At 29.5% G+C, this 22,368-nt stretch overlaps 1 protein-coding gene across 1 annotated transcript in view; it reads left to right on the top strand.

Annotated features, from left to right (window-relative positions):
• The window catches only part of LOC123293001 (serine/threonine-protein phosphatase rdgC), a 162,985-nt gene extending 142,603 nt beyond the window's left edge, over nucleotides 1-20,382 (top strand). The window contains exons 11-15 of the mRNA XM_044873716.1: nucleotides 8,218-8,403; nucleotides 8,470-8,719; nucleotides 18,870-19,024; nucleotides 19,094-19,193; nucleotides 20,120-20,382. Coding sequence (XP_044729651.1) covers nucleotides 8,218-8,403; nucleotides 8,470-8,719; nucleotides 18,870-19,024; nucleotides 19,094-19,193; nucleotides 20,120-20,382 — 954 coding nt within the window. The remainder of the gene's footprint in view (nucleotides 1-8,217; nucleotides 8,404-8,469; nucleotides 8,720-18,869; nucleotides 19,025-19,093; nucleotides 19,194-20,119) is intronic.
• The last annotated feature ends 1,986 nt before the right edge of the window (nucleotides 20,383-22,368 follow it).

The following is a 22,368-nucleotide window of genomic DNA, read 5'->3' as shown; positions in this document are numbered from 1 at the left end:
AATGAATTACTCAAACAACCTAAAGGTAGATAACTATTTAATTAACAATATCAAAAACACAGTATTTGACAATTTTTAGCAAGAACTTAAATTACCAAAAATGCAATAAAGTACATATTCATACATATACATATACATACCGAAATAAATTTTATCACAAAATCAGACTTGAATAATAGTGAAACGTTCGACACGTTTTACACCAACTTAAATAAGAATAACGACGTTATAATGAACAACAATATTAAACTAATTTACGGAAACTATCAAGAAAAACTTAACAAGTGCGTTCGACATGACGCGTTCCGTCTACTGTAGATTAATCGCAACCTTCCCTAAAATTAAACCTAGTAATCTACTAAAACATGTATATATGTATCGACTTAAATTTTACCAACGAAAACAGAGCGTACCGTAATGAAACTTTAATACGTTTTTACCTATACTTAAAATGAAAACGCCATAATAAACCGCGCTACTAACACGAGCTTACAAAACAATCTTAACCATATATTAATTTTAAAACTTACTTAAAACGGTATATACCGACCAAAATTTATCAACAAAATCTAGAATGTGTAGACATGAAACGATTAACACGTTTGTCGTTGCAAAAACCGCGACATAAGCATACAAAACATCTTCAGAAGGCACGTGTTAGATTTTTCTTGAAAACGTTTTATATAACTATTATAAATAATCTAAGCGCCTTTCACGCCGTGAATATAAAAAAAACCATAACGCAACATCCTTGGACCAATTGATACGTATGTATCGATTTAAAATTATTAAAATTTACCTCGACATAGCGTGGATTGATTGATAAAAATGCAAGCAAAGCAAAATCAAAAGTTAACAGTACCTTCGAGACATCGTGTATATTCGTAATTATCGTACTTTTTATTTCTTTTTAATTTTTAAAAACCACTAAACCACATTGTGATCTGGTAAGCCATGTTGGTTATCCTCATCGAATGTCAGTGCTCTGTCTTCCATCACGGTCCACCACATAAGAGGAAGCCGTATTTAATTTTTATAACCATCTAACGAATTTTCTCCCCACTACATTTATTATTAAAAAAAAAAACAAAAACCCTAACATTTTTGACGTTTAACAGACCAATAGATAAAATGAAGGCTAGTGCTAACCGCAAGAAGGTTGAATATGAAGACAACTTCACACTAATGAATGGTTACATCGTAACAACATACGTACCACATACTAAACATATAAAATGTTAATTTGTTTGCGTCGTAAAAAATTGAAAACTCACTCAATGAAATGTAAATAAAAGAATTTGTTTAGATAAATTCGCATTTTTATTCTACACACAAACTTCGCTTTTTTGTTTAAAGGGTTCTGTAAACCTTTTTCAAACCAATTTTCATACCAATCTGGTAGGTCGTACTGAAACAGAATTTCTCGCTTACTTCGTGGGAATAATCAAACTTATTTAAATTTGTTAGAAAATATTATTAAATTTTCAATGTAAAACAAATATTCAATCCATAGAATCATATGTCCATCCATGCTTGATATTTTTTTGCGTTTTTTCAGTTATCGTGTCGACAGACAGAAGGGCAAATGGACTAACTAGATGATTTTATGAACACCTATTCCAAATTTTGTTCGTGGTATCAATATTTTTAAGCGTTACAAACTTGAGAATAAACTTAGTATATCTTGATATATTTCACATATACATGGTATAAAAACAAAGCCCTAAACAGTTTCAACGTTTAAAAAAAATTTAAGATTGAATTTTATCATATACCTAAATTAGTTTTATAAAAATGGTGGAAGATGGTGCAAATAAATGCATCGTACATATTACGAATTCATGTATTATATAATTAAATTGCGCTTCCACCATTATTTACTCCATTTCTAAACATATACTGACAGTCACATATAAAACATTGCATGAGGAGGTATACAGTATTCGTTGTGTGCGTAGTCATGGTAGGGATAATAAAATCGATGCCAGCGCTTTAAGTGAAAAAATATGCTTTTTGAGATGCCAGTGCTTTTTTGAGATAAAGGGGGCTGTTATGACTAATTTGCAATTCTTTACATGTTAATGATATAGAAACTGTCAAATTAAAATGATTGAAAAACACTAATTAATTAAACTTAATGCATTAAAAATTGTGAAAATAAGAAATCAAATTGTACAAATATTATTTTTCAAATGTAAATTATCATAATTATTTATTTAAATTTGTGAAACAAGAATATTAAATTTTAAATGTAAGTTTTCAATGCAATCCACACAATTATATATGCATCCATACAATTCTATAATTAAAGTAGTGTATCGTTGTCATGGAAACGAAACTCACACACGAAGCGAATAATATCATTATGGGTTTTGACAAGCTTGAAAAGTTTTAGGCAATGAAATAATTGTTTTTTTTTTTTAGGAAAACATGATATTACAGTAACTTTATACATTACAGTCTGCATCAAATCCGGTAGTTCTGATTTTTCACAGACTTGTTTATGATGTTATTCCAATAAATAATCCAAGTTTGTGACCTCCAGCGCCGAACGCAACTTTGTCAAAAATCGAATTATCCGTGAAAATTTTCGATTTCGGCGATTATAACCCTAAAGGACTAGTTTTTTGACGAAACCATTTCGGAACGTTTTTAAAGTAATCTAAATTTGCTACAATATGAGACGAAAATGAATTTCCGAGATAAAGCCTTTCAAAATTTATCGACGCAACTTTATACATCAGAGCTGACGTCAAATCAAGTAGTTCTGGTTTTTAGCAGACTTGTTTATGATGTTGTCCCAATGAATAAAACAAGTTTGTCACCTCAAGGGACGAACGCAACTTTCAAAATCGAAAAAACCCGTAAAAATTTCAGTTTTTTCCAGATTTTGGCGATTATTTAGTTTTTGAAGTACCTTTTCTAAGTGATTTCAAAGTAGACTAAATTTGCTAGAATATGAGACTAGAATCTCTGTAGACCCAATAGTTTCCGAGATTTAATTATTCAAAATTCATCAACCATTCTAACTTCGCAATTTTGTGCAATATTTCAAACATTCCTCGAAGTCTCATATTGTAGCAAATTCTACAATATGAGAAAACTTTAAAAACACCTTGAAAAGTTACTTCAAAAACAACACCTTTAGAGTTATAATCGCTAAAATCTGGAAAAAATTGAACCTTTCACGGTTTTTTTCGATCTTTGACAAAGTTGCGTTCGTCGCTCAAGGTCACAAACTTTGATTATACATTGGAACAACATCATAAACAAGTCTGCTACGTCGATAAATTTTGAAAGGCTTTATCACGGAAAGTATTGTATCTACAGAGTCCATTTTCATCTCATATTGTAGCAAATTTAGTCTACTTTAAAATTGTTCTGAAAAAGTTTCATCAAAAAACTAGTCCTTTAGGGTTATAATCACCAAAATCGAAAATTTTCACGGATTTTTCGATTTTTGACAAAAGTGCGTTCGACGCTCTAGGTCACAAACTTGGATTATTCATAAGACCAACATCAGAAACAAGTCTGCAAAAAATCGAAACTACCGAATTTGATTCAGACTACCCCGTACTTTCAAATGACAAGGTTACTGTATTGTGAGACAGAATTTATTTTAAGATAAAAATAATTAAAGATACTTCCCATTTTCAAAAACTTTTCTCAATAAAATTGTCACTTTGATAGATTCAAAGTTAATCTTTCCTTTTTGTAAATCTATGTAAAGGATGATCCAATTTAAGTTTCTTATGTTTGCAACTCTGTAAATTAGATGGATGTGAATACTTTCGCTTGTTTTAAAGGTTAAATGTTAGTTTGAAACCTTCAATTTACGAAATGAATGGTTTGTTGATAGTTGAACTAACGTTCAAATTATTCACTCGTTCTACAGAAATAACAACTATGTTAGAAATAACTATGGGCTTTTATGGGAAGATTATGGCCAGTTTAATTGTTGAGCGAACAATTTACATGATTGTGAAAAAGTTCAAGGAAACTATAAGCATAGTTTAGACATAGGGTAAGGCGTTTGTATCATCGCAGCGTGCTTTCAGCCAAGAATACACCATCGGTTTTTTTGTGGAGTTTTCTTAAGAGTTGCGGCCATATGCACCTAAAATTTAACATACGCCAAGTTTTTGCCGAAACAACCCCCGAAGCTTGCGAAAAGTCATAGAAAATATCCTCGAACGAATAAACTGTTGCAGAAAATCCAGAGACGGCCATTTGGCTGTCATCATAAGTATTTATCTCATTTTTTAATGGCAGTCGGTTTTCCATAATTCCAATTTTAAAAAATCTGTAATTCACTACTTTTGAAAGCGGTTTTACACATACATTTCGTGAAGATTTTATGAATTGGTAAAAATTACCTACGGGTCCCTACTTATAAAATATTTTTTTGTATTCAACATATTGTACCGTCTTTATTTGCCAATTGACTGAGACGAGCTATAAAATAAACTGAAACGATAAAAAAAATACGTATAAATACAAGCCAATTTATATTGATTGGGATTCTGACTAGGTATACATTACATTGTACCTACATATACATAAAATAATGTAAATTTACAATATAGTCGCATAAGGTTTACAATCGAGTCCCATAAATGAAGTCCCAGCCTTAAAACATCCTTTCATGGAAAAAATTGATTAAAATTAATTTAATTTAAATAGTCATAGACACTTTTCGATGGAAAAACTAAAATAGGAGTGTTACACTAAAAATCAATAAAATTTCATAAAAAACATGGTACATCTGGTTATCAGATGGGTGAAGTTCGACCTTATACCATCTTTTAGACAACAATAAAATGTTTCCAAATTTAAATAGGTATTCGCCATGGGAACTGATTCTAGCGCTGTCTAGTGGTAGAAATTAGAAGCTGTCTATGACAAGTCAAATTTATGCATGGCTATGATTGAATTGCTTATTTATATTTTGATAATGAGTGAAATTTAAAAAAAATGAATTATTTAAACTGATGACACGTTCGTGCTCTTATTTCTGTTGAAATTTGACTTGTCATAGACAGCTTCTATTTTCTACCACCAGAAAGCGCTAGAATCAGTTTCCATGGCGAATATAATTATGTAAATTTACATTTAAAACATATTATTTATACAATTTCACCTCTTATTTTCATAATTTATCCAATGCTATATAGTAGGGGAGCCCACGAGGGGATTTGTGTAGTAACTCGAGCGCGTCAGATTACGATATAGGACGTTCCTTGGACCTTCTTTAGTCCCTCCACCAAATATTAGATTTAAATATGGGAGGACCCGCGTAGGACAGACGGTTAGATTAGTAAAAACAAAATTGCGATAGGTGAATTAACTCGAGAGCGCCATATTAATATATGGTGGATTCATTACACGCTAAATAATGTAAATTTCAATAGTCTGAAAAAATTTTGATCACGCTCGAGTTACTGCGGGTAATAAACTTTGCAAACCTCCCATTTCTTTGCGTCTCGCTTAAATCGTCAGATTATGGGAATTTACATTTTTTGGCACGTAGTTAACCCTCCATATCTTAATCTGACACGCTCGGGTTAATTCAAACATCGCAATTTCGTTTTTACTAATCTGCCCCCTTATTTAGGGCTAATATTTGCTGGAGGTACTAAGGAAGGTCCAAGGAACTCCCCATATCTTAATCTGACGCACTCGAGTTACTACAAAAATCCTTTCTTGGGCTCCCGTACCATAAGTTTAATTAATTGTTATTTTTCATCAATTTTAATTTAACATTTACTATACCATTTACATTAAACAATTGAAAATTAGTCATAACAGCCCCCTTTCACTTTCCGTGTTTTTTATTAAGGATACCTCACTTAAATAATAATTTGAACGTATAATTTCGCAAAGCTTACATCAGTTTTTCATAACAAAATGAATAACGTATACAGGTTGTTCCAAAATTGTGACTAAAGAATTACAATTTTTAAACAATAATCGATTAGCAGAAGTTAACTTTGGTTTGAAAAACTGATATAAGATTTGAGAAATTATACAAAAATCGTGAAGTTTAAGTGAGGTAAACCTTAATGAAAAACACCTTTTTTGATCGTAGAACCTGGAAATGTAATAATAAAAATGAATGTTTCACAGTTTAAGAATATGTAATAATAAACAAATGTATTTAAAACAAGTGAAACAAACAATTGACTGAGTTAATTGGTGAAATACCATGCATAGACAGTGTTGTTACTCTATCACATTACACATACATACATGTCACACATACATAACTGATATTCCCATATAATACATGCTATATACAATTTACGCCTAATTTGCACCCTCGCGGGTAAATAGTGATGTTTATGGAAAAATATTTCAAACAAAAGTTAAAAAAAAAAAAAACAAAACCAAAAACAAAAACAAATGTTACCAATGGCAAAATTTTGGCAAAAATTTTACCATTGGGGTTTCTGGCAAGATTCAGAATATTAATCTATAAGCTTTTCTGATCAATAATTCATTGACAAAATGCGGTACTCATATTTTGCACACTCAACCTCATCCAGCGCCCGCTCTATTATAAAAATATATTTTACTTTAGCTTTGAAATAATTAGCTGGAATATTTTTCCGATGTTTGCGAGCGGACTAAGCCGGAAAGATTATGTCCAAAATTTATGTGGGAGGAGTGTCTTAATGAGAGATTCTTGAAGTTTCTCTCCTCAAACCCCAAGATTATATCGAAATAAATACTCAATTACCAAAATATCAAAGATTTATCTACATAAGTACTTATAGTGTAGTGTAATTAAAATTTCTTTTCGTCCTAATTTAATAAATTTTTAACAGGTAGCGACAAGGTGGAAATATGAGTTTGGGATGTAAGTAACATAGTAAACAACAATTAAACTCAAGACCCTTGGAAATTACGAAAGGGGGGTTCATTTTAGGGGTTGCAAAAGTTTATTCATTTACTATGTTACTTACACCCCAAACTCACATTTCCAACTAGTCGCTACCTATTAATAATTTTATAGCTCTCAAAACCTTATTACATTAGGCTACTAGAGGATATTAAAGAGCATATATTCACGTCCATTTTCTAGATGATCCTAAAAATACTCATTTCTGGTCTAATATTCCCACAAAACACACTATCGACAGACTACTATTCCCTGTTCAAAATATAATAAAAAATGTTTATTGATTGCTATCAAATTTAAAAAAATAACATAGCTAACGTATGGCTAAAACATGTGATTAATGAAAAATGAACAAATTCACATGATTTCACATATTTTATGATTTACAATTAAAAGGTTCAGCTTCAAAATACAGGCATACAATAGGGTACCTTCAAATTATCAGGAAAAGCCACTCGCTGCTTAATATGGAAGGCAGTTAATAATATTTCCATTTTGATCCAGTAACTTTATACCTTATAAGGTCTCTACTTTATAAAGTCTGCGCAAATCTGGTAGTTCTGATTTTTCAAAGACTTGTTTATGATGTTGGCCCATTAAATAAAACAAGTTTGTGACCTTGAGCGCCGAACGCAACTTTGTCAAAAATTGTAAAAACTGTGGAAATTTTAGTTTTTTTCAGATTTTGGCGATTATAATCCTAAAATACTAGTTTTTGATAGTATATAAATAAAAAATAAATTGGCAGTACATAATAGGTGCCTTCGTAGATTATTCTTCGAGTATGTAATGCAGCTTATGCTGGAACGATTATTATCTCCATAGATAAATTATGTGTTTTATCTACTTTTCAGATTCTGTTTATTCAGTTTTTCCAGTTTTTTTATTACCATTACAAAACGGCTCAACTAATTCTGCTAAAACTCTTTCAGTTCTTAAATATGCGATTACGCGTCGAATAAACCCAGCCACGTGTTAATGTCATGATTGGTTCGCGAGATAATCGAGGCGAAATAATCCGTTCAAACACACGAACATACGCACATACATACACACAAAAACACACAGACATCACATTGAAAAGTTTGATTCGGATATTGCTTCCTTCAAACCGCGGAAATATGTAAAAATGGCCTTTTTGACGTTAAATGACCCAAAAAACCTAGCGTAGCTTTTACTTGGTGGTCCTCATATTTTACACTCTCAAATTAATCCAGCGTCCGCTCTAATTGATACAAACAAGACTTGTTCAATCATTTATATTAAAAGATGTAAATCTATGTGAGATATTTCAAGTTATATATTTTTTATTTCAGGTATTCGATATATTATGGAGTGATCCACAACCTAGCGAAGGATGTGTTCCAAATGCGTTACGTGGAGCTGGAACATATTTTGGACCAGACGTATCCAGAAATTTTCTAAAAAACAATAAATTAATGTACCTTGTACGATCGCATGAATGTAAGCCAGACGGCTATGAAATTATTCACAATGGAACCGTAAGTTTAAATGTTGAAACACCAAAAAGCTTTAATTTTACAATATTTTCTTTAAAAAAATTTTAGGTAATCACAATATTTTCAGCGTCAAATTACTATGAATTGGGCTCAAATAAAGGTGCATATTTGAAATTAGTGGGACCACAACTAGCAACACATTTTGTTCAATATACATCAGCGAAAACAAAACGTTTAACGTTCCGACAAAGAATTGGTTTAGTAGAATCATCCGCGATACGTGAACTTAGTGGACAAATTTTAGCAAATAAAGCAGCTTTAGTGACCGAATTTACGAAATTTGATCCTGATAATACAGGTAATGATTTTTTTTTACTGTTCATGTTAAAAATTTATTTTTGAAAATGTTTTATTTTTTAATTTCTATAAAATCTTTATAAATTTTATTCATTTATACTTCAGTTTGTGTGTATTAGCCTTGGGAAGTGATTCTAGCGCTCTCTGGTGGTAGAAAATAGAAGCTGTCTATGACAAGTCAAATTTCAACAGAAATAAGAAATAAATCACATCACATAGTTTAAATAATTTATTTTTCTTTATTTCACTCATTATCAAAATATAAATAAACAATTCAATCATAGCCATGCATAAATTTGACTTGTCATAGACAGCTTCTATTTTCTACCACTAGACAGCGCTAGAATCAGTTCCCATCATGGGAATCCCATGGCGAATATAATTTATTTAATATTGTCTGTTTTAACTTTAACCTTAATTTTTTTGCTACAAGTTATAAGTACTTAAAATACGGCAAAATGCTTAATAAAATATCATATCATATGGATTTCAAATCAAATTTTTGACCAAAACCACAAAATATTCTTTATTTTCGGCAAAAGGTGAGGTAGGGAAAAAATGACAAAACTGAAAATGTATTTAAAGTGGTCCAAAATATAATATCATACGATTTTTGAACCAACAGTTTAACCAGAACCATAAAATTATCTTTTATTTTCGTCATTCAGGAATTTTCTTCAAAAACTCGTAGTTTTTTTTCAAAAGCTTATATTTCGAAAACGATGAGGTTTGGTAAAAATTGTCCAAAGTATAATATCAAATAGCTTTCAAATAGAAATTTTTGACCGGAACCACAAAATAATTTTTATTTTCGTCAATAACGAGTATTCGGCGAATATTCGAAATCTTTTTGTTACACGTACTGTAATTTCAATTAAATTGATCCTTTTTTGCGTAAACATATATTAACATTTTACCTAGCCACTAAAATAATCATTTTTCATACCTACCTACTACTGCTTACTTTTTTTTCATGTAATAGATGATTATACCGCTAATAACCGTAATAATCCGTAAATTTATTCATACTATGTTAGGGGGTTCACACTATGTCACCTAACTTTTGCAACCGATTTGGCCAGGCAATCTACTATTTCTTGAAAAGGTACATTGAAAGCTTATTTTACGTGATAATCACCCGGTTACCTTATGGATCAAGTTGGTTTTTACGGGTTTAATAACCTCTTGATTACAAAGTTTGAGTCGGGTCAAATTTGTCATACACTAATGGTTTATTTAAAAAAACTTGTGACTTATTTATTTAAAAAAAAAAACTCTAGTTAGCCCAAAACCGCATAATAGAAACAATGCTTAATATCAAAAGTTCCAAGTAATCGCCCGTTAGAAGTACTAACCTGTTGTGCTTAATTTTGCTTAGATTAGTTGCTATAGATTTTGAGCTTTTGGTGAACATAAATTAAAAATTTTTCGCCCTGAAAATAATAACCTGTGAGCATTATCTGATTATTTTGGCCCAAAAATTACCAAAATCGGATTTATCAGGTTAACATACTGTGGCGTATAGATTAATGCGTGACTCTGGAAATAGAAAACTAAAATTTAAAACAACTTTTGAAATAAATAGTCAATTTAGGGGAAAATATAAATAACTCTACATTGCTTTTATTTGCAAAAACAATTCAACACAGCATATACCTTTAACGGTATACCTTTTGAATACACAACAAATTATATCAAATTTACAATTTTAAATGTAATTATAAATTCTAATTGAATTGAAAATGTTTTTGTGCTTATAAATCAAACCGTTCGTATTTAAAATAACGTTACATTGAAAATCAAATTTAATATTTAAATTGAATAATCTTTAAATATGGGATGATTTCTTTCGCTATTAAGTTTTTTATTTTTACGCAAATAGTTATCAATATTAATATCAGAGTCCATCTTCGGAACCTCATTAGCAACGCGAGGCCTATAAGATTGTTTTATACACATTTTTGATTGTTGTAAAACTTTATAATTTTTTTTTATCCAGGGTACTTTATTTTTCGAATCGTCTTATCCTCTTAATTTACCCAATTTGCTTTTTCACATCCATTTTTGCTCATTCCACTGTACTTGGAAGTAAACAATGAAAATTGAGAAAATTAATAAAGATTTTCGAAAAATAAGTACCCAGATTGGTAGAATATGAATAACTATAACATATCCAAATTTAAAATCGATAGAGTACAGAGTATAATCGCAGTGCTTGAAATTCAATTGCAATTTTAACAATTTTTATCTGGAAAACCGTTTTGCTTTGTAAATTTTGTTTCCCACTAATGAATATTTAAGAGGATCCTTAAAAAAACTATAAAGTTTCACGCCAATCAAAAATGTGTATAGAACAGCCATAAGCAATGGCAACTCCATCTTTTTAATAATGTAATTTAACCTGAATATTTAACCTTTATTATAAAGTAAAAATCAATAAAAATGTCTTCTGCTTACTGCTAATAATTGAAGTTATAACATCAGACGATGTTTTACGGAAATTTTTGTTCGATCATTTCTGTTACTAGTAGTTTTAAAAGTTCTTTAAAAACTGTATGTAACTTGCAAATTACTATGCAAAAATGCTAGCTTTATAATTAACTAGCGACCCGCCCCGGCTTCGCACCGGTCCAATGCTGATACTAAATACACTACAGAAAAACTGTGAACGTTGTATATAAAAACATAGCGGCCCGCTCTGGCTTCGCACGGGTATAAAATATATAGCCTATGTGATTAAAATCGATCCAGTAGTTTTGATTTATTCATTACTGCCCGTGGCCCGCACGCGTTAAATTTGGAGTAAAACAATCCCCCTTTCCCTATACCATGAAGATTTCCTGCTATCTTTGGAATATCTAAATTCATACACTACATTTTTACTTATTTACTTTTTACATTTTTAACTATTTATTTTATTTTTACACATCACATTAGAAACCTCAAAAATAGCAGTACTTCTCCACTATTTAATGGATGTTATTATACATATAAACCTTCCTCTTGAATCACTCTATCTATTAAAAAAAAAAAAACCGCATCAAAATCCGTTGCGTAGTTTCAAAGATTTAAGCATACAAAGGGACATAGGGACAGAGAAAGCGACTTTGTTTTATACTATGTAGTGATTTCGTAATTAAACTTTATACAAAATCTTTCCACTTTTTACTCAACAAAAAAATCAACGGCTCAATTATCGAATAATCGTATTCGATAATTATGCATTTCAATAGTAACAAACCATTTTACCATGTAATAACAATTTAATTACCTACGAAAGCAATTATTTAGAACGAACACAATCAATCAGTAACGCCATATCACGGTATCACGTTAAATTAATCATACCATTTCGATTTTAAATCCCATTGCGTACATTGGTTTGGTATATGTACTAAATTTCCAACTATTAGTACAGTTAAAAATTTTCCAAATTAAGGAAAATGCAAGAAACCGCTCGCAATTTGCTAAAACTTCGTGGAAAGTATGCAAATGTTTCTATTTGTTAATAAACAATAAATTGTTCATTCAATAAACCAACAATGTTAGAGTTGAGTTACAAAATTAATAAATAGGCAACTTGAATTACGTATACGTTATATATGTATAATATTTTTCGATTATTTGACAAATACTTAACATTTACGTCATACAAGTTGCCTAATTACTAATCTTTTTAAGTGAACTTTAACATTGATCTTTTCGTTGAATTAAAAATTTATTGTTTATTAACAAATAGAAACATTTGCACCACTAATAACCCTGGAGCCCGTGACTCGTGTTAATTTATTTAAGGATAGGTAAAATATGGACTAGGTGTGCCAGGGTTTATCCTGGCAGAATTATGTTTTGTCAGGATTTTTTTGTTTTCTACTGGTGTGACAGATATTTTTATCAAGTTTTGAGTTGTCACACCGAGATATTTCGAAGTAAAACACAAAAAAAATCGGTGTGACAGACCTTTCTGCTACGATAAGAGCTCCCGCACCAAGTTTTCTTGAAAATATATCAAATTTCCAATAAAATAATTAATTTCCATGAAAGTGCAAAATACTTGTAATTATTAAAAATATAAAAAATATTTCTGCCAGGATGAACCCTGGCACGCCTAATCCATATTGTACCTATCGTTAAATAGCATTGATTCGTATACGATATTCGTGTAAGTGCTGTTTTACTGCCACGGTCTCCCCGTTTATAACTCACGCATTACTAATGATAATTGGCACCTAAGAAACACATTCCATGAGGTTTCAGCAAAATGCGAGCGGTTTCTTTCATTTTCCTTTTTTAGCCGATTTTCGTAACATCTTTTACTGTACTATATGTACAATATATAAATAATTGTGCAAGGGAACACTGTTGTATTTGCTTTTACAAAATATATACACAAATAAACATACTTCGTATACAGAATGTTCGATTTACATCTAGGCATATAAATATCACGAGTATGACAGAGTACATGCGTTAAGCAATGCATCTAAGTAAGAGGTATTATAGGTGTTATATGAATTTGCAAAAGTGACTTGTATCGTGGCTTATCTGTTGTAGTTCATCTATTAAAATAAAAAACTCCCACTCTCCAAGCGTTTTACAACTATATCAGCGCATATCAAAGCTTCAACACATGTATATAATAACCCTCACTTTGATGCATTGCTTAACGCATGTATTCTGTCATACTCGTGATATTTATATTCCTAGATGTAAATCGAACATTCTGTATATTATTATATACAACACAATTCTACTTGTTCAATTATAACCGATAATACTAATACAACAGATAAGCCTCAAGCCTTAACTGACTGCAATTACCAAACTGTATTACAACAAATAAATCTTTTTATTAAAAATGTCGACGTGCGTTACGTTATTTATGATAAAACTTCTCTTCTTCCATTCATTTATATACCGAGTGTACCAAAAAGATCAAAGCTCGAACGGGAAATCTTGCGATAATCGCATAGCACTAAGAGATAGAAGAACATCTCCACGCGTAAAATTGCTCACTTGTTATAGTCAAATTTAAATTTATAAGTTTTTTTTTTCTTGGGGCAAGAAAAGTTTTCTTGGTACCAAAAAATTCGTCATAAAATAATGTTTCAATACATTGTTTTTGAAGGAAATGGTAAGAATCGTTTTTGTGATACAGTGTGTCGCATTTAAGATGAAGACACCTTCATATTTTCGTTTTTTATAGGAATATCGATTTAAAATTTTTTATAGTCATACATAGATGGGTCACATTTTTTAAGATACTGAGATACTTTAAACTTCGCCTACTACAAATTGACAAATAGGGCCAATCCCTAATATTTTACCTGGCATCAGATTTTCATGACAAAATTCGCATTTTTAATTTTTTTTATTTTGGTCTTTACTCAAAATTATTATTAAGGTAGTACGAGCACCAAGACAAGTTTAGACTTGTGGTTGAAATCATTTGTACCATATTTTCAACTTTGAAGGTGAATTTTGTTAAAACTTCATGAATGTTGACGAAAAATAAGATTAAAATTATTCGATTTTTGCCTCGGTTTTCGAAATATCGAAAACTAAATAATTAAACAAAATTTTCCATTTTCGATATTTTGAAAATTACTCCAGATATTGAAAAGTTTTATTCTTACTTTTCGTTTTATATTGTCAAGTTATAACATAATTCATCATCAATTTTGAAAAAAATATATTTTTTTTTTAGTTTTTGTCCCCACTACCGTGCTCATAGGGTATCAATTAGATCTATTTTTTTTTTCAATAATTTATTAAGATTTAACTTTCATTTAAATGAATTTTTGGAAGTCATTTATTTATTTAAATAATCGAACAACCGCTCTTAAATTTTCACAATTGATTTAGATTTAGTCCAACTTCATATAAAAAAAAATCAAACCTTTATCCAAAATTGTGGTGGCGCTAGTACATCCTTAAGTAATGAGCTTGCATACTTTATACACTTTACATACTGTTTTGTGATTTAATACATTTATTTATCAACTTAAAAGTATAAGTCATTGATTAATAGATATAACTTTTCACTATTATTCTCCAACATCTTTCGTCTGAACTTATAATTGGAACATTCTAGGAACATATAATTGTGATTTAGTCTTTTTGTTACACTCGGTATATTTTTGTTCATATATATGGCTGGTACATTCATAGATTACAAACAACTTTTTGATATAATTAACAAATTTCGTATGTGACGGACTTGTAAATTGTGCCTAATATAAATTGTTGTCAGTACGAATATTTGGTTTTTATTGTGGATGTATATAATTAAAATTTATCTAATAAAAACTACAACCAAGTTTTCTTTGATAAATTCCAATTTTGTCCTATGTTAGTCCTATATTTCCGATAAAAATCTCGAAAATTTTTCAGATAAATTCGCGAGAAATGTTAAATTAAATTTTCTATACAAAATGCATCTAAACTAGACTTTTTCATAAAATTAATAATCTGAAAAAACTTAATTTTTCATATTTTATTATTACCAACTAATGATCCACTTAATTTTCTAAAACGGAGTATAGTGGATGCCTCCAACTAGAAGAACGATAAAAGGCTTAAACAGTTTTTCGGCAGGCGTTCATTAAAAAGATGGATTATAAGAAACCATAGTAATTTACAACAATATTATTCAAATGCATAAATGAACTAATATAAAAAAAAGTCTAATAAAAAATTTCCTATCTTTTAGTGGTCTAAGGTCGCCCTATTAGCTCAATTGGTTAAGGCGTAACAATTCCGTCCGCGGTATGCTTAGGGAAAAATTAATTTAATTAATAGTTGTGATGGGCTGGTGTAGTGCATGGTATATGCATGAAGGAGGTTCACTCAGGCTCTGAAATTGAGGAGCTGTTAAGGTGTAAGTTGTAAAACACATATATCACAATAGGCTCTATAGCCTAAGTGTGCCCTTCGAGGGCAGCCAATATAACCTAACTTAACCTAACCTAACCTGGTGGTCCAGGCATTCTTCCATAGACCACTGCGGTGTTTTTTAAGATCAATCTTTTATTATTTGACGTCATTAGATATTTTCCCAATATCAAAATAAAACTATAAATATATAAAAAAAAACTTTTTACATTTGCGGCACAAGGAAAGTTTGAATTTTTCCAAAAGGAGTTTTCATAAACTACGTGGATCAATTCCAAAAACTTTGGATCTTTCTTTTCATTGCTTTATTTTGATCCTCCTTTAAATGGAAAGTAGTTTTTTTTATTTATCAAGTCTGGAAGACATTTTGTATTTTGTGTAAGCAAACTTAAAAAAATTTTTTTTTTTTTTGGTTAAATTCCTACATACCGAGGCTTAGGTATAATATATGACTACAAATCGTAAGTACATACGACAAAAAAATATATCACCGAAATTACATAGTTTGTCTTCATTGCCACCCTTCCTCTCGCATATCTCAGCGTAGCTTTTGAGCTAATCCCCACCCCATCTTGACCGGACCAGGTGGTTTATGGATGCTTCCTGAATAATTTAATTAGACCACCTTGTATATGAAATTTGAATGAAAATTTTAAATTAACAATTTGTTAGTTTTTCAAAACCATCATGCATAACGAAAAAAAAAAAATGGGGGAAAAAACAAAAGACTACTATGAACAATGTATGTTCTATATATTTATTATATGGCATATAATAAATTAACGAATATAGTCAGACACCAGTTTCATAATTTTCCAATTTATATACGTTTGAAAACAGAAAAATCTGGGTTATAAAAACCTACAAAAAAAATGAACGAAAAAGGAAGTAAATGTCCACATCATTTTATATACAAGTCATTAAGTTTTTTTTTTTGTTTTTTGTGTAACTAGTTGTAAATTACAAAAATCCATTAGTCGCAGAATATACTATTCGCTGTGTTTAAAGTTAGTGGAGAGGACAACAGAATCGATCGCAGCGTTCCTCTGTTATGAAATTTACAATAAATCACGTGTTTCATTTAAAATATGACTATTTTTCAATTGTTTACATGTAATTGGTATAGTAAAGGTCAATGTTTACATGTAACAGGTATAGCTAGATGCGAATCCACATAAGCGCTTTTTGAGCTACAGTTCTGGGTCCCGTGGATACAAAGAAAACTCTCCATTAAAAACAATGGACGATAGTGTACAGAAAAATTGTAAAAGAATAAAAAAAACAATCATAAAGGTTGGAAAATATGTTGTCTAGATAACAAGTTCAAATTGGTGAAATATAGAAATATTGGTCGTAAAAATAAGTGTGATAGCTCGTTGGATTCGGAATGATGCCTAGAAAAATGTTCTAGAAGCGTTTTTCAGCAGAAAAAAAATTGCAAAAGTTATAAACAATTAAAGATGAATATTATTTCATAAAAATATTAATATTCAGAAAGAAAAATGATTCTTAAAGAGCTCTCTCTTATTTACAATTTTATTTTAACGCAGAAAATAGGTCTAATTGCATCATTTTTAGATTGCTGTAATAGTGTCAAAAACGAGTATCCGTTAATTATTTTACTGCGAATTTAAGATATTTTATAGAGAAAGAGTTAAATTCATCTCTAAGTTCTATAAATTTTCAATTCCTGGAGGTGAGGGCTATACAATTTCCCTCAAAAATTTTCATTTTTATTTTGTATAAGTATTCAATAGATGGCGCTGTGTTTCAATTTCAAAACTGAGCTCAGTAACGCGTGGTCAGGTATTATATAAATAAAATATTTTATTGTCTGTAGAAAACAATTTTTTGACAAAAATGGCAATAGTAAAGTAAGTAGGCAGGCCCCTTACCTGTATTAGCCCAGGAAATTGTGAAAATAAAAGGCGAAATGGCATAAATAATATTTTTTAAATGGAAATGAACATAAAATTAAAGTTTGTTGTGTAATTGTTTTAAAATATTATTAAATTTTCAATATAAATCATAGGCTTATATTAATAAAGTAGTGTGTCATTACCATGAAAACCTTGAAATGAAACTCATGCACGGTGCGTATAGATATAAAATACATAGATATATTTTACAATTAAAAATATGCACCTATTTTATTGAACGACATAGCTCCAACAACAATTATTTTTATCGAACATTTTTGTTTTTCCAACATGCCAGTGGGCAAATTAAGAATGTACCTTCTAGGATAAGCAGCCAACTATCATCTAGACAGGAAGCAGGAACGGATTATATAAGTCTAAATAGGGAAAAACTTTAATTTAAAGACCTCAATAAAGACGAAAAGACATAGCTATTCGATGCTATAAAAACGAAATATTTTTAATTTTGGTGATAAAAACTTATTTAGGAAACACCAAAATTTTAGTTTATTATTATTATTTTTATCTTTTGGGCGATATGATGAAAAACTTAAAAATTTGACATTTTCGGTCCTTATTTAATAACTAGTCTTAAGCTCAAAAGTTTTTAATTCCGTGATTGGAAAGAATTTTCTGTTTTTGAATCCTGAACTGTCTCCAAAACTAACACTCTTGAATGTCCGTACAAAGTGAATAATGTTTGGGATACTGAAGTTGTCTTCCATTCCTCGTACTGAATAAATACAAAAAGATTAATTGGGCTAGTAAAATTGGAAATAATGAAAGTAGAGTTTCCAAAAAAAAAAATCTTTAAAAGCAACCCCGGATTAACTATGACTACAGGTAAACTAAGCAAGAATGGAAGAGCATTTTAAAGTAAGTCTCATCTAGAAGTGTGCAGTTGTTATTACTCCTACTAAAATTTAAAAATATATCCAAATCCCCCCAATATTGGAAACAACATTTGCCATGCAAAAACTCATGCCTTGAAATAGAACTACGACAACAGGCTTAAACTGGGTCTCAGCACACGTTTAATAAATAGATGAATATTAAGAAACCATAGTAATTTATAACAATATTAATAAAATGTATATATATTAATGATCTAATTATTCCATAAGCCTCATTATCACTGTCACATTGACTGCATCAGTGATTTTCCCAATATTTGTACATTTTATTCGATGTTTATTTCTTTTATTCCAACGATCTAAATAATTTAATAATTATTAAAAATATGAAAAATTAATAATTAATAATTAATAATAATTAAATATTTATTATTATTAATGTTATTTAATCCTTAATAATTTATAATTTTTTTTTTATTTACAGGATTAATTACTGTTGGAGAGTGGTGTAAATGTATGGAAAATGCTACAGCTTTAGGATTACCATGGAGAATGTTACGCGATAAACTAGTATCAATGGATTCAGAAAGTGGAAAAGTTATTTACGATAGCACATTTCAAGTCCAAAATATTCCAAATGTAAATTTCATAATTTTTGTAAATTCATTAATAATTAAAATTAATCTCAACTTGTTTCTTTTTTCGCAGAAAGCACAATCGAACGCTAGTACAACTGTAGTTGAAACACTGTATCGAAATAAGAGCAGCCTTGAAGCAATATTTAGAATAATTGATAAAGACAACTCTGGTAAGTATTATCTATTCGAATTTTAAATATCTTTTTTGTCCCAAATGGGAATAAATTTATTCGTAAATTCAATAGCAAAAACATTTTTCACTCACTTCAAAAAGTTCAATGTAGATCCCCTCGCAATTATTATCAGGAAAAATTTTTGGCTTCTTATTTCTTCAGATTTTCGACTTTTGGTTTGAAGTAAAATAAAAAAATTTCCCAATTTAAGGATGTACGAGCTCCAGGGCAATTTTGAATAAACGGTTTGATTTTTTTTATATGAAGTTGGACTAGATCTAAATCAATTCTGAGAACTTTTGGGAGGGGTTGCCCGATTACTTAAATAAATAAATGACTTCAAAAGTAGGCATATTTAACATTGATTTTATGGTAAAGATGGATTTTTCATAGAATTCTCCAAAACTAGTCGGTGGAAATAAAAAAAAACTATTTAAAATAAAGTTAAAGTTTTACTAAATTATTGAAAACACAAAAAACTCCGTGTTCCCGACTAATTAAGGATGTATGAGCACGGTAGTGGGGACACAAATTGAAAAAAATATTTTTTTTCAATTTTGCTGGTGAATTATGTTAAAAATTAACAATATAAGACAAAAAGTAAGAATAAAATTTTTCGATTTCTGAAGTAATAATCAAAATATTGAAAATTGAAAATTTTGTTTAATTTGTTAGCTTTTTCGATTTTCGACTACATTCATGAAATTAAAACAAAATTCATCAAAGTTGAAAATAAGGTACAAATAATTTCAAAAAGTCTAAACTTGCCTTGTCGCTCGTACTACCTTAACGAGGTAAAGAGAGTAACAAAGTACGATTGCCAGAAATAATGTTTCCAAAATTCAAAACAAATTTATTTCGAATTAGATTACGGTTTAAACTTTTAGGAAAACCTAATTGTCTTTTGTTTTCTTTTTTTGTAGGTTACATATCACTAGAAGAATTTTCAGAAGCATGCGCATTATTACGTGAACATATGCCAAATCCAATTTCAGAAGAGTCATTATTGGATATATGTCGATTAATGGATATGAATAAAGATGGTTTAGTCGATTTAAATGAATTTTTAGAAACATTTCGTCTTGTGGATATGCGAGTACATCATTATGAAAGTGAATCACCATCCAAAACTACTGGTAATAATTCCACAGCATCAAATCAACAAAATTCCAATGAAAAATTATAAATTTATTAAGACATTATAATTATTAAACTGATTTGATTAAAAAAATATTGTGAAATAAATGAGTTTAAAAATATAAGTTTACGATTAAATTTCATGAAATATTTTGGTTCTGTATGATGTGAAAAAAAGTATAAAAAGTGGAAAAATGTGAAAATGTGTACTGATTCTTTTTTAAAAGAATCGGTAATTACTATAAATCAATCTCAATTACCGATCCAATTTTACATAATTACATAATTTCATTGATCAAGAATAATTTTCGATTAAAAAAAAAAATGAAATTGAAATTGAAATACCAAATGTTTTATTTTTCAGTTGTAATAAAATTTTTAATCTGAGTTAATTATATATTAAGTATTTCAACACGGAATGTTTCTAACTGTCTGATTACTTCGATATGAAAGTGACTTGAATATCAGAATTTCTACCTAATAAAATTTTTTTAAATTAAAGCTTTAAATAAATTTTTTTTAAAGTGTCCCACTTTTTGTACTTTCTAGTGAAAATGAATTTTTCAAATCTTAAAATTGTTAACTATCTCCATTTAAATAAAACATTCAACAATTTGAAATTCAGGCCTATTATAAACAACCTTACAAATAGTCTAGTTAACAAGTTCAAATTGGTGAAACATAGAAATAATGGTCGTAAAAATACGTGTGATGGCTCGTTGGATTCGGAATGATGTCTACCGAAATGTGCCAGAAGCATTTTCAGCACATAAAAAATTGCAAAAATGTTTAAATAATTAACGTTAAATTTGTTATCTTCTTGGAAGGAGTTTTGGTTTTTCAAAAAAATGGTAATATTTTTAGGGAGTGTGAATTTGCAAAAAATATGAAAGTGGGAGAAGAGTGGATGTTGTAAAAAGGGCTATATTAATAGAAACATTTTAAGTTTTGAATTCCTTTAACATTTTTAACTCTTTTAAAATACATTTATTCCATACATCCGCTTCCCCCTAATAACGCGTGGATTAAAACTTTAAAATTTGGCTTTAAACCATATAGAACTCTTTTAAAAATAATTTTCTGAAGCCAAAGCAAAAAACTGTCAGTCCATACACCTTATAAAACAATGCTACAATTTAACCCCGTAGGAAAAATGGCAGCCATTTTAAACAATTCACTAAATTTGCCGAATTTTGGCCGAACTATTTAAGTAATAAAACCTACTATTGGTATTAGTTTCATTAAAATCAATTAAATATTTTTCAAGTTACAGTCAAATGAACTGTTTTACCATATGTATGTATATATATATAACTGGGAGGGGAAGGGACGAATCGCCCCCCCCTCAAAATATGAGGAGTAGTTCTTAAAATTGACTACAAACCTGCCAAATTTGGATATGCACTGAGGTCTCCTCTTGTGATTATAAATAAAAATGATAAATTCCATTTTTGACCCCATTTTGTTGGTTAGACATGTTGCACCACTCCGGGAAAGTAAAAAATTTCAAAAAATACTTATTTTGATGTGAAAAGAAAAACCCCAAAGTTTCGCTGCCCGAACTATTAATCCATACACAAGTCGTAATTTTATTCTACTATATTAACACGATTACTTCAAAAGAGTTTAAAAGATGTTTATATGTACTTTGTTTATAATGATGTTTTAAAGTTAACCAAAAATTTATAAAAAATTAAAAATCATGCATTTTTGGTCAACTTGTTTACAAAAAATTAATATAAACAAAGTATTAAAATTTTTACAATAATCTAAAAATGACGCAAAAAGACCTGTTTTAGCGTTAAATTAAAATAACGGAGATAGACTTCTAGGTGTGGGAGTTCTTTATTGGAAATTTTCTCCTCTATAAGAATCTTTTTTTTAAATTTCTATATTAATATTTTATGAAACATTGGCGAAAAATGAAATACCATTTTTTTTAATCTTTAATTGTTTATAACTTTTACAAATTTTTATGCGCTGAAAAATGCTTCTGGCACGTTTTTCTAGATATCATTCCGAATCAAACGAACTA

The sequence above is a fragment of the Chrysoperla carnea genome, chromosome 2 (assembly GCF_905475395.1).
Source record: "Chrysoperla carnea chromosome 2, inChrCarn1.1, whole genome shotgun sequence".
Lineage (NCBI taxonomy): Eukaryota > Metazoa > Arthropoda > Insecta > Neuroptera > Chrysopidae > Chrysoperla > Chrysoperla carnea.
The sequence above is the reverse complement of the archived record's forward strand: the minus strand, read 5'-3'. Positions and strand labels throughout refer to the sequence as shown.